This window comes from Neofelis nebulosa, chromosome 2 (assembly GCF_028018385.1).
Source record: "Neofelis nebulosa isolate mNeoNeb1 chromosome 2, mNeoNeb1.pri, whole genome shotgun sequence".
In the NCBI taxonomy this organism is placed as follows: Eukaryota; Metazoa; Chordata; class Mammalia; order Carnivora; family Felidae; genus Neofelis; species Neofelis nebulosa.
The window spans coordinates 151065664-151079829 of NC_080783.1; the positions used below are offsets into that span (position 1 = coordinate 151065664).

The 14166-nt window shown below is 38.2% G+C and overlaps 1 protein-coding gene and 1 pseudogene across 1 annotated transcript in view; both read right to left on the minus strand.

Annotated features, from left to right (window-relative positions):
* The window catches only part of SPATA1 (spermatogenesis associated 1), a 62308-nt gene that overhangs the window by 43277 nt on the left and 4865 nt on the right, over positions 1–14166 (minus strand). The window contains 1 exon segment of the mRNA XM_058716789.1: positions 11602–11775. Coding sequence (XP_058572772.1) covers positions 11602–11703 — 102 coding nt within the window. The 5' untranslated portion in view covers positions 11704–11775.
* On the minus strand, positions 1713–11592 carry LOC131504470 (proline-rich protein 3-like; annotated as a pseudogene).

A 14166-nucleotide genomic window follows, 5' to 3' on the forward strand; every position in this document is an offset into this window, starting at 1 on the left:
AGGCGCCCCAGAAAAGGTGAGATTTAAGTAAAGACTGCAGGTGAAGAAGAAATTAGATGAGTGATGATGTAGAAGTAAAAAGTTCCAAGAAGAATTAAAGCAAAGGTCTTAAGGTGAGAAAGTGCTAGTATGCTTAAAGCAGAGAGAGTGAGGGAGAGAGTAGTAAAAGATCAAGTAAGAAAAATGAGGAGGACAAGGAACAAATTAAATAGGGTCTTCCAGGCCACTGTAAGCTCTTTATCTTAGAAAATGAGAAGCCAATTCAGGGTTTTAATAGAAGCACATCTGACATTCATTTTAGATTATTATTTTAATATGAAAAATTCTAAACATACATACAAATAAAAGGAATACTATAAACACCCAAATACTTACTACTTAGATTCAAAAGTAAACATCATGCCACATTTACTTCTTCTCCCCCCCCCCCCCCAAAACCTCTTTTTTTAAAGGCGACTGCCACATGCAGCACCTTATTTGGATGTGTCTGAAGTCTTGGAAACTTGACTACCCTGCCTTCTACAATCAGACCTTGAGAGATTGTTTGGAGGTTCTAGCAGGGGAGCAGAACTACTTGTATACCCTTTGACTGAAGAATGATCCTCCTCTATAGGGAAGGTCGTCCTCTTCAACCCAGCACACGACTTTTGGAGGGACACATATGGAGTTGTGAGAGAGAAAGGGGACACCCACCTGTCCAGCCAGATCAGTCCAATCAACCTTGGTCATCAATGGGGTGACAGATGTCACAACCAGATTGTCCTCAATCCTCTCTCCCTCCCTTAACAAACCATTCAAAGTAATCAGACATCATGAAAATATAATCCTAAGTACTTTTGCATCCATCTCCTAAAAATAAGGACTTGTCTAATTTTTCACATTTTCACATTTAAGAAAATTAACAGTTCCTTAATGTAAAATAATATCCATTCCACATTCAAATTTCCTTAATTGTCCATTTGTTCTCAGAATGTTTTTCAGTCTAGAATCCAATCAAGGATAACACACTGCATTTGGTTTGTCACATCTTTAAAAATCTTAATCTGCAAGTTTTCCAGACCTTCCCCCCCCACCCCCTCTTTTTTTTTTTTTTAAATTTTTTTCAACGTTTTTATTTATTTTTGGGACAGAGAGAGACAGAGCATGAACGGGGGAGGGGCAGAGAGAGAGGGAGACACAGAATCGGAAACAGGCTCCAGGCTCCGAGCCATCAGCCCAGAGCCTGACGCGGGGCTCGAACTCACAGACCGCGAGATCGTGACCTGGCTGAAGTCGGACGCTTAACCGACTGCGCCACCCAGGCGCCCCCCCCCCCCACCCCCTCTTAATGGCATTGACTTTTTAAAGAGACTGGGTAGTTGTTTTAAAGAATGTTTTGCATTCTGAATTTACCTTATTAACTCCTTAGGATACATTTAACTTAATTCTCCAATTCCTCTCTTTTTTTAGCATAGTATAGTTTCTTTTTTTTTTTTTTAATTTTTTTTTTTTTTTCAACGTTTATTTATTTTTGGGACAGAGAGAGACAGAGCATGAACGGGGGAGGGACAGAGAGAGAGGGAGACACAGAATCGGAAACAGGCTCCAGGCTCTGAGCCATCAGCCCAGAGCCTGACGCGGGGCTCGAACTCACGGACCGTGAGATCGTGACCTGGCTGAAGTCGGACGCTTAACCGACTGCGCCACCCAGGCGCCCCTATAGTTTCTTTTTTTAATCTTTTTTTTTTTTTATCATGAAAAGTATATCCTGTAATCTCCATCTCCTATTTTCCTCATGCCACCCCTTCTGTTTCTATAGTTTTTGTTTTCTATAGCTAAGAGTCCGTTTCTTGGTTTCTTTTTTTCCTTTGCTCGTTTACTTTGTTTCTTAAATTCCACAAATAGGATCACATGGTATTTGTCTTTGACCTATTGTGCTAAGCATTATACTGTCTAGCTCTATGCATAGTGTTGCAAATAACAAGATTTCATTCTTTTTAATGGCTCTATAATATCCCATTGTACATACACACACACACACACACACACACACATATAATCACTTTTTTATATATGTAAAATCACTCCTTTATCCAATCACCTGAGCTGCTTCCATAATTTGACTATTGTAAATGATGCTGTAATAAACACAGGGGTGCATGTATCCCTTTGAATCAGTGTTTTTGTATTCTTTGGGTAAATACCCAGTAGTGAGATTACTGGATTGAAGGATAATTCTATTTTTAATTTTTTGAAGAATCTTCATAATGTTCTGCACAGTGACTGCACCTATTTACATTCCCACTAGCACTGCAAGAAGTTTCCTTCTCCACCTCTCCAACACTTGCTGTTTCTTGTGTTTTCGATTTTAGCCATTCTGACAGGCATCAGGTAATACCTCATTGCAGTTTTGACTTGTATATCGCTGATGATGAGTGATGTTGAGCATCTTTTCATGCCTCTGGTGACCATTTGGATGTCTTCTGCCCATTTTTTATTAGATCATTTGTTTGGGGGCTATCGAGTCATATCAGTTCTTTATATATTTTGGATATTAACCCTTTACCAGATGTCATCTGCAAATATCTTTTCCCATTCCATAGGTTGCCTTTTAGTTTTGTTGAATTGTTTCCTTCACTGTGCAGAAGCTTTTTATTTTGATGGTAGTCCCAATAGTTCATTTTTGTTTCCCTTGCCTGAGGAGGCAGATCTAGAAAAATATTGCTATGGCCAATGTCAGAGAAATTACTGCCTAGGTTCTCTTCTAGGATTTTTATGGTTTCAGGTCAGGTCTCACATTTAGGCCTTTAATCCATTTTGAGTTTATTTTTTATGTGGTGAAAGAAAGTGGTCCAGATTCATTCTTTTGCATGTGGCTGTCCAGTTCTCCCAACACCATTTGTTGAAGAATTTTTTTTCCCATTGAATATTCATTTCTTCTTTGTTGAAGATTAACCATATAATAATGGACTTCTGGCTTTCCTGTTCTATTCCACTGATCTATGTGTCTATTTTTATGTCAGTACTATACTGTTTTAATTGCTACTTCTTTATAATATGACTTGAAATCTGGAATTGTGATTCCTCCAGTTTTGTTTTTGTTCCTCAAGATTGCTTTGGCTATTTGAGGTCTTTTGTGGTTCCATACAAATTTTAGGATTGTTTGTCCTAGTTCTGTGAAAAATGCTATGGGTGGGGCACCTAGGTGCCTCAGTTGATTGTGCATCCGACTCTTGGTTTTGGCTCAGGTCATGATCTCACAATCTGTGAGTTTGAGCCCTGTGTTGGGCTCTGCAGAGCCTGCTTGGGAGGTGGTGCAGGCTGGTGGTGCAGAGACTGCTTGGGATCCTCTCTCCTCTATTTGCCCCTCCCTCCTGCTCGCTCGCACGCACTGTCAAAATTAAAAAACATAAAAAAAAAAACAATTTGAAAGGGGCCTATAAAAAATTGCTATTTGTATTTTTATGGGGACTGCATTATAAACCTGTAGATTGCTTTGGGTAGTTTAGACATTTTAACAATATTTGCTCTTCTAATCCATGAGCATGGGATGTCTTTGTGTCTTCCTGAATTTCTTTTCTCAGTGTTTTGTGATTCTCACAGTACAGGTCTTTCACCTCTTTGCTTAAGTTTATTCCTAGATATCTGAGTGTTTTTGGTACAGTTGTATATGGGATTGTTTTCTTAATTTCACTTTCTGCTGCTTCATTATTAGTGTGTAGGAATGGAACAGATTTCTATACATTCATTTTGTATCCTGTGACTTTGCTTGAATTCGTTTATGACTTCTAGTAGTTTTTTTTTGACGGAGTCTTTAGGATTTTCTATATATGTCATTTGCAAATAGTGAAAATTATGCTTCTTCCTTACCAATTTGGATGCCTTTTATTTATGTTGTCTAATTATTGTGGCTAGGACTTCCAGTACTATGTTGAAAAGAAGTGATGAGAGTGGATATCCTTATCTTGTTCCTGACCTTAGGGGAAACGCTCTCAGTTTTTCACCATTGAGTACGATGTTGGCTATGGGTTTTTCATATAAGGTCTTCATTATGTTGAAGTATGTTCCCTCTAGACCCACTTTGCAGACAGTTTTTGTCATGAATGGATCTTGTACTTTTTCAGATTTTTTTTTTTTGCATCTATTGAAATGATATGGTTTTTATCCTTTCTCTTATTGATGTATCATGTTTACTGTTTTGTGAATATTGAATCACCCTTTCATGTCAGGAATAAATCCCACTTGATTATGGTGTATGATTTTTTTAATGTATTGTTGGATTTGGTTTGCTAACATTTTGTTGAGGATTTTTGCATCTATATTCATGAGATATATTGGCCTACAGTTCTTTTTTTCTGGTATCTATTTCCTTTTAATATCAAGGTAATATTGGCTTCATAGAATGAATTTGGAAGTATTCCTTCTTGTATTTTTTGGAATAGTTTGAGAAGAATAGGTATTAACTGTTTAAATGTTTGGTAGAATTTGCTGGTGAAGCCATCTAGTCCTGGACTTTGTTTTTTGGGAGTTTTTTGATTACTGATTTGCTTTCATTGCTGGTAATTGGTCTGGTCAAATTTTCTATTTTTTCCTGCTTTAGTTTTGGTAGGTTATATGTTTTTAGAAATTTATTAATTTAATTTATCCAATTTGTTGGGTGTACAGGTTTCATAATATTCTGTTACAATTGTTTGTACTTCTGTGGTGTTGGTTGCTAGTTCTCCTTTTTCATTAGTGATGTTGTTGCCTTGGGTCCTCTCCTTTTTAATGAGTCTTGTTAGAGGTTTATTAATTTTGTTGATCTTTTCAAAGAAAAAGCTCCTGGTTTCATTGATCTATTCTATTTATTTTTGTTCTATATCATTCTTTTTGCTTGTGTTCACTACCTTTATTACTAATATTAAAAAAAAAATGTTAAAAAGAAAAAAAAAATCATTCTCTGTTCTCCAATGGCTCTCATCCTTCTCTCCTGCTCACACAATTCCTGATCCATTTCCTCAGGGCCAGTTCAAAACTGAGCCTGTACACTGCCATTTTCACAGAAAACAACCAGTGCCAGGGATGGAGGGAAGAAAGTTAGATGAGGGTGACAGTACTGTCCAGGTTCTACCCAAAGGTAGGCTGGGTGGAGATTCACAGAATTCAGATGAAAGGGCTGGTGGCCTCACAATGACATAGTCTAACTAAAGTGGGCTGGAGAGGAGAGGGTAACCCCTCAGAAGCTTTAGAAGATGCCTCATGGGCTTGTGTCAAACCCAGAAAAACCAACCCCAGAATGGGGAGACCAGGGAGGCTGTCTTGCACAAAGTTTCACAATTCTCCCACACTGGGAGGTACGGAAAGTCTAGAGGGCACGAAGTCTCACTCATTGTGGCAGAAAAACTTAGTCTAGTGTTGGGAAGTCACAAAGCCACGGGCAGAGAGAGGCTACATACAAGGGGATGAACAGTTTCACAAAGCACTGTGGTCAGACCAGACCAGAGCAGTGGGGATCATGCTACTGATGCAGAAACTACAAAATCCAAAAGCAGGGAGAGTGGCCTTTCAGGGAGTAACTGCACCAGTCATCCATACTTGACCCCAGGTCAACCTGGTGAGTTTCACAGAGCAACTGGCAACTTTGGGGGTAAGGGTTGTCACATAAAAAGGACTCAAGCAGCTGGAAGGGAATGGTATGAAACTGCTCCAGGGCTCTCAAGAATCGAGGGCAGTACCGGGGGCTGGGTGGACAGATGCACAAGAAACTGCACCAAAGAGGTTTCCTGTTCAGCAGTGAGTTAGTGAGGGGGAAGAGGATCTAGGAGGCAGTTGAAGTGAGCAAAGATGGGGTCCTGAAGACAAGTCTCTAGAGGCTGAATCAGACAAAAGACCACACACCGGGCACCAGTGATGAAACACAACTCTGGACCCCAAATGGGGAGGTCACAGATGGGGGTGGGTGTCACTGTCTGAGGGCAGTGGGTGGAACAGCCTCACAGTAGCCATCACAGGGCCACAAGGAAATATATGGCTGTTAGGTTACAGAGGGCTCCCTTCAGCCTCGATGGGAAGGCACAGTCTCACAGAGGAGGTCCATTGACACCTGGATGGCAGAAGGCACAGAGGTCCTCATATTGACAGTGGCCCTTTTTGGCAAAATGTCAGCAGACAGGGTGGTAGGATTTGTCTTCCATAAGTTGGGGGCCATACTTGGGTGGGTAGGTATTTTTGATAAGAGACCAACTTTTGAGCCTTTGAGGATTTCTCTGCTCTTTGTGAAAGCCTCCCCTGAAAGGACCTCCATGGCTTGGTCCAGGAAAAAGGAGGTTCAGTATTGGCCCTCCACCAACCACAACCACATGGGCCACACCTGGGGCCTAGGCCTCCCCAGACTGGGCCTCTGCCCCAGGAAGGAGGTGGGAGACTCAGCAGTGGTTGAATCATTCATCCCCTTGACCCTGGAAGACCTCTGTGAAGAGCTGACTTAGAGTCACCAGGCTTTCCAGTGGCCATGGGAGTAAGGCCCAGAAGGCTGGGTGGTCCAATGGGACTTCCATGCTCCTCGTCTCCAGTCTCTTTCCGCTCTGGCAGCAGAGGCTGCTGCAGTGGTGGCTGCTGCTGCTAATTCTGCTTCTTTTGTTTCAACATCATGGTTGTGGCAATGGCTGCCTAAATCATTTATTTCTGCTCTAATCTTTATTATTTCCTTGCTTTTGTGGAGTTTGGGTTTTGTTCTTTTTCTAGCTTGTTTAGGTGTAAGGTTGAGATTTTTCTTGCTTCTTGAGGTAGACCCGTATTCCTATAAACTTCCCTCTTAGGACCACACTTGAGGAAAAGATTTTGGACTATTGTCTTTTCAATTTTCATTTGTTTCCATGTAATTTTTGCCTTCTTTCTTTGTTGATCCATTCGTTGTTTAGCAGCACGCTATTTTAACCTCAATGTATTTGTGCTCTTTACAGATTTTTTTCCTGTGGTTTTCTAGTTTTAGAGCATTGCGGTCAAAAAAGATGCACAGTAGGACTTTGATTTTTTAAAATTTGTTGAGACTTCTTTTGTGACCTAATATTTGATCTATATGGAGAGTGTTCTGTGTGCACTTGAAAAGAATGTGTACTCTGCTGTTTTAGGATAGAATGTTCTGAATATATGTTAAATCCATCTGGTCCAGTATGTTATTCAAAGCCACTATACCTTTGTTGATTTTCTATTTGGATGATTTGTCTGTTGATTTAAGTGGGGTGTTAAAGTTCCCTATTATTGTATTATCATCAATTATTTCCTTCATGCTTGTTATTAACTGTTTTATGTATTTCTGTGCTAAGTTGGGTACATAAATATTATTATATAGTGTCCTTTCTTGTCTTGTTACAGTTGTTTTAAAGTCTTATTTTGTCCAATGTAAGTATTGTTATCCCAGGTTACTTTTGACATCCATTTTCATGATAAATATTTCTCTGTCCCCTCACTTTCAACCTGCAGGTGTCTTTTGGTCTGAAATGGGTCTCTTGTAGGCAGCATATTGATGGGTCTTGTTAATTTATCCACTCTGTCACCGTATGTCTTTTGATAAGAGCATTTAGTCCATTTACATTCAAAGTAATTATTTATAGGTATGTATTTATTTCCATTGTTATTTGTTTTATGGTTATTTCTACAGATTTTCTTTGATCCTTCTCTTGTTCTCTTTTATAGTGTGTTGGCATTCTTTAGTGATAGACTGGATTCCTCTTTATTCTTTGCGTATGTATTACTGGTTTTTGATTTGTGGTTATTATTAGTTTTGTATATAACATCTTCTGCATATAGCAGTGTATATCAAGTTGATGGTCAGTTTAAGTCTAAACCCATTGTTTATCCCCTCACCCCATTTTAGGTATATGGTATCATACTTTACATTTTTTTATTTTATGAGTCCTTTGATATTTATGATATCAATATTATAAAACAGAAATATTTATTTTTACTGCTTTTCTGCTTTCTACTTTCCATACTCTCACTTATGGTCTTCCCTTTCCACTCAAAGAGTCCCCTTTAATATTTCTTGTAGGGCTGGTTTAGTATTCATGTACTCCTTTAGTTTTTGTCTGAGAAACTCTTTCTCTCTCCTTTTATTCTGAATTATAGCCTTGCTGGATAGAATATTCTTGGTTGTAGATTTTTCCTTTCACCACTTTGAATATATCATGCCACTCCCTTCTGGCCTGCAAAGTTTCTGCTGAAAAATTCACTGATGGCCTTATGGGGTTTCCTTTGTATTTAACAGTCTTTTTTTTTTCCTCTTGTTGCTTAAAAACTTTTTTCTTTATCACTACTTTTTGCCATTTTAATTACTATGTGTCTTCATGTGGAACTCCTTGGGTTGAATATTTGGAGAGCTCTCTGTGCCTCCTGGATCTGGACATCTATTATCCTCTTCAGAATAGGGAAGTTTTCAGTTATTATTTCTTTAAGTAAATTTTCTGCCCCCTAACCTCTTCTTTTTCTTCTGAGATCCCTTATGACTATTATGCTTGATGGAATCACTGAGTTCCCTTGCACTATTCTCAATTTGCATAATTTTCTTTCCTCTCCTTTGCTCAGCTTGGTTACTTTTCATTACTTGTCTTCCAGGTCACTAATTTGTTCCTCTGCTTCATCTAGCCTGGTATTTATTCCATCAAATATATTTTCAATTTCATTTACTGTGTTCTTTATCTGTCTCTCTCTTTTTTTAATCTCTTTGTTAAGGGTCTCACTGATGTCTTCAATCTTTTCTCAAGTTTGGTAAGTATCTTTATGATCATTACATTCTCTATGAGGCATATTATTTTTAACTGTTTTGCTTTGGTCTCTTTTGGTGGCTTGGTCCTGTTCTTTCATTTGGGAGATATCTCTGCCTCTCTATTTGTCCGACTTTCTGTGTCCATTTCTCTGTATTAGGAAAGTCATCTACTTCTCTTGCTCTTAACAATAACAGTCTTATAAAAGAAGAGGTCCTATAGTACCTTGCAGTACAGTGTCCCCTGTTCCTCAGGGCCTAGTGTTTCAGGGAATGTTTCCTACGTGCATTGCATGTGCTCTGCTGTTGAGTCCTAGCATCTTATTTCCTTCAGTCCAGTTGTCTGCAGAGGCTCTTCTTTGCCTATTGTGGTCCTCAGCAGGAGTGGCATACATTTTAACATGGTGTGTAGTAGTCAGCTTGTGAAATGGGATCTGCCCCTCCTGCTCCCAGAAATGAGGCCCACCAAATGTATGTGTCAGCAGATTTGGTGTTGGCAGGGTTTGCACCAGTCTTCTGGGGGAGGAATGTGCAATGTGGGGACTGAGGTAGGTGTGACTGGGAAGGGCTGATCTGCCAAAGCATGAGGGGGCAAGACTCAGTGCAAGCAAGTTAGGTAACGAGTGTACCACCCTGGTTCCCACAGGTGGCCAGTATTTATTCCAGAGGAGGGGGAACAGGGAAGGGAAATGGTGCCTGTCTGCTCCTTTTCCTGGAGGCGTCTCTCAGCAATCCCTGTGTCTCTGGGTCAACTCTGTGATGACAAATCACTCACCCTCCCACTTCCCCTGATATGTCTCAAACAGCTGGTTCTACCCTGTGTCTTCATGGACTGTTTGTTGTGCTCTTTATGGGTGGGGCTTTCTACAGCCCTCTATACTCTTCCAGAGTAGAGTATGCTGATTTTTTAAAATTCCAGGCTTTAAGTCCCTTTGGTTGTAAGAACTAAGAAATTTGGCCCCTCTCCTTTTCAAAGGCAAATATTATGGGGATTCATCCTCCCTGTTTGTAGGTGCCCCAGTGTGAAAGTCTGTTTTCTGCCTTTCTCTACACCTCTCCTTCTCCACCAAAGATGGCCATAGTCCCTTTTGCTCCTAGACCCTGTCTTTGCCCTTCCTACCTCCTTCGATGTGGCCTCTTCCCTACCTTAGTTGTAGAGTTTGTTCTTCCAGTCCTTCTTAGGTAGTTTTCTTGGTTATTTTCAATGATGTGTTATCTAGTTGTATCCTTGGATGAAGCAGGCTTAGGGTCCTCCTACTCTACCATCTTCCTAGCCAACCTTGTTCAACAAGCGTTTTTGAAACAAAGACTTCCCTCTTGTAAACAGTTAACTGTGTATAGTCTTCAACTGACACAAATTAGTCAGCTGGGGGCAAGAATACTTTATAAATGGTGCCCTGTATTTCATTTTGCCTTTCAATAGGACACATACAATGTTCTATTTCCAAAGTCTACTATATTCAATAACTATTAAAGGGTTAATACAACAGGCTGTAAGGGTCAAGAAAATGGAACCTGTTATGATGCTATCTGAATAAAGTGTGAGATGATGGTGGCTCATTCCAATGTACTAGCAGAAGTGATGGGAAATGGTCATATTTTCATATAATTTGAAGCTATAGTTAGTCCATTGGAAGTGAAGTTTGAGAAACAAACAAACAAAAATGACTCTAAGGCATGTGGCCACAGATACTCAAAGGATGGATTTGCTATCACCTGAGATGGAGAATGTCATGGGGAGAACATGTTTAGGGGAGGGAGAAAAGATCCATAATTCAGTTTGAGATATGCTAATTTTAAGATGTGTATTGGCCATCCATGTGGGATGGAAGCTGAAAATATGAATCTGCAGTTTGGGAAAGAAGACTATAAATTTGGGAATCCTTAGCCTAAAGATGGTATTTAAAGCTATTATACAGAATGAGACCACCAAGGAATGAGTGCAGATGGAGAAGAAACAAAGAGCTGGCCCCTGAAATTCTCCACTATTAAGTGATCAGGAAGAAGAAGAAAACCCAGCAAAGAAGACTGAAAATGAACAACAAGGAAAGCAGGAGGAAAACCAAGATGTGTATGCTAGAAGCCAAGTGAATTAATTATGTTAAATATGAGTGATCAACAGTGTCAACTGCTGCACACAGACAGACCAAAAATATGCAGGATAAGAATTAAACAACAGATTTAGTAATGTAGAGGTGAATTTAACAAGAGCAATTCTGGTGCAGTAGTGGAGTGAAAACTTGATTGGAGCTGGTTTAAAGAGAAAATGGAGAGAAGGTACTGGGGGTTTGAGAAGGTATGAAATAGTTGTCTAGAACAGTGGAAAAGTAAATGAGTGAGTGGAAGACAGTCTGCCTACCAGCAAAAGGTTCCAGTTGAGATTCATGGTCCTGAATTTAAAGTGAGAACAATGTTCATGCTGGTATATTTTTCTCCAGCCACATTCTATTGTAGGCATAGGTATAGCATAGGTGAAGAATTAGATTAACCAGGGTTTTTGTTTTGCCAAGCAGTATAATGAAATGAGAGAGGGCCAAGGAGTCAAAAGTATCAGAAAGAGAGTAATCCAGATCGTTCTATGGTATTTAAACTGTGGAGGGCATCAAAAGGTGATGAATAAGATAAACAGACAAACAAAAACAAAAAACAGGTGATAGGATCAATGCACTGGGAACCCAATAAAATCAGAGTACTTAGAGGAAATGAACTACAGATAAAAGAACTGGGATAAAATAATTGTAATCAGACAATGGGATACACAGTGGAATTAATATCTAATACTTTATATAATCCATATTTTGCTTTCTCAGAACTTTTCAAAAACAATATTAAGCAAGCTTTTCTTATATTTTCTTATATTTTAGTTTACAAGATTTTCTTACCTCTGATGAAGAAGGTCGGCTTGGACTGAGGGACATATTCATCAGTGTCTGAATAGGGTGATTATCAGTTGGAATTTTGTGGGGTGTTTTACCTTTCTTCATTTAAGTAGTATATGTAAAGGTTATAACAGATTTTTGACTTGTTTAAGATAGCATTCCACTCAATTCTGGTCTCTGATTCATTCAAAAAGTGAAAAGAAAAACACAAAAGGCTTTAAAATACACTGAAAATGAAAACTTAGGAATGTACACAATCTCATAATTTAAAAAGACCTATTACTAGTAAGTCTGTGTGTGTGTATATACATATATATACACATCTATATATGTATACATATATATATATATATATCTTCAATACAACTAAATAAATTGTTAAATTACATTATAAAAGACTTGTGACCAGGGCATATTTTACTATTCTAAACAATTTTCTCAAGGTTGAAAATTAACGTTAAATATATATGGTATTTTATATACAGTAGAAATATGTTTCTGGAAGTATAAAGACTAAATTTGTGCAAATGGCTATAGAATGATGAAAACTGTTTTACCATAAACATTTCTTCCTGGGCTTGGATATCTCAAGTATAACATGAATAATTATTCCAGATGAAAATGCCAGTTTTTAAGTACTTTAAGCTATGTTTGTGTTGTTTCCTGTATTGTTCTCAGAGGATTTAAAACAGTTTACAAGAATCCACAATAACATTTAAATTATATAATAAAAATTGAAAAGTAAGGTAGCTGAATCACTCTAAACAGGAATTATTAAAGTAGGACAATCCTTAAGTAAACGATGTGATACCAATACCAGAACAGAAGCCTTTTCAAGATTTCAAAGCATTGTACAATCTTGATTTATATTAAAACAGTAAGTGCAACAAAATTTAAAATTTTTGTTATTTGGTATTGATTACAGCTCTATGAAATCATATCAGAGACCACTAATTATTCTAATGGTATCAAAATTAAAAAATTACATCCTGGGACATAACATCTTTTAAATCAAGTTAGTTTCACATATTACTTCCTATGCAAATTTCTTACAATAATTAAAACTTAAAATGTTTTGTTATTTTAACCATCTCAAACATTATTTTAATTACATTAGTATTTTTTTTAACTATTTAGATATTTCCATTTCTATACCTACCCAAAGGCTCTTTCTGCTATTGTATTAATATCAGCCTATATTATAAACCTAAACACAACTCAGATACATATATGGTAATGTCTTTATTATATAAAAATTATTTGTAATAACCTATGAGAATTACAGTCCATGGGCATGCAAATTGCTACTGATGTGAAAACTGGGAGGCTGGGATTAATTTCTGTGCATGCATTAAAAGCTTGTCATTTTTGGGGTGCCTGGGTGGCTCAGTTGGTTAAGCTTCTGACTCTTGATTTTGGCTCAGGTCATGATCTCACGGTTCATGAGATGGAACCCAAGATGGGCTCTGCACTGACAGCACGGGCCTGTGCACATGTGCACATTCTCTCTCAAAATAAATTAACATTAAAAAAAAAACTTGACATTTTCATTCAGAACAAATTTTTAATTAAGCAAACTCAAGTCATTAACCAAGACCCGCTTTAATATTGTCCTCAGGTAAACTGCCCCATTACATTATCCCTTCTAAAGGTATAGCAAAGAAGCCATATTTTGAATGATACCTCCATTTTGTCATTTCTGACTGGATTAATGCTGAAGACTAAATCCTGGACAATAAAATGGCATTGCATATAAAGATGAGACCTTAGAAATTAGAACTGGGAGAACTCAAGATTCAGAATTCTCAAAAATAGATTATCATTAGTCAATTATGGGTTTGAGAGGGAGTAAGTGCTCGTAGATATATCACCTGTCATCTTTGATCTGGTCTGTACTTTAAAGAGAATGACCTATTGTACTTTCTCTGCATTATTCCAAAAATCATTTTGGAGTAAGCAGCAGAACTAAAAATCAAGCTCAAAAATTTCTGACACTTGATGACCTGGTGTTGAGAATCCAGGGTACTGCCAGCCCAGGCCTACTTCAGCTCTAGGCATCCCACTGGGGTGGCCCCGATGCAGCATGCTACAAAACTCCCAGTCTGTGCCCACTCTAGCTCCAGCCAGCCAGCCAAAGTCACCAGGCACATGCAGTCTACACATGGATGGTTCCTATACAACACCATTCCTTCAAGACTGGGATAGATTGCTGTTTCACCTAATTCATAGAAACATACACAGAAAATGAAACAACATGAGAAGACAGAGGAATATGGTTTCAAAGAGAGGAATATTTGTTTAAATGAAAATAAAACCACAGAAAGAACTAAATGAAATGAAGATAAGAAACCTATTTCATAAAGAGTTCAAAGAATGGTCAAAAAGATGCCCACCAGGCTGCAGAAAAGAGTGAATAAATCAAGTGAGTTTCAAGAAAGGGATAAAAACATTCAAAAGAACCAACCAGAGTTGAAGAATATAATAACTGAAATGAAAAATACACTAGAGGAAAACAATAACAGATATAGGGAAACAATAAGAGATTCAGTGATCTGGAAGACAGGGTAA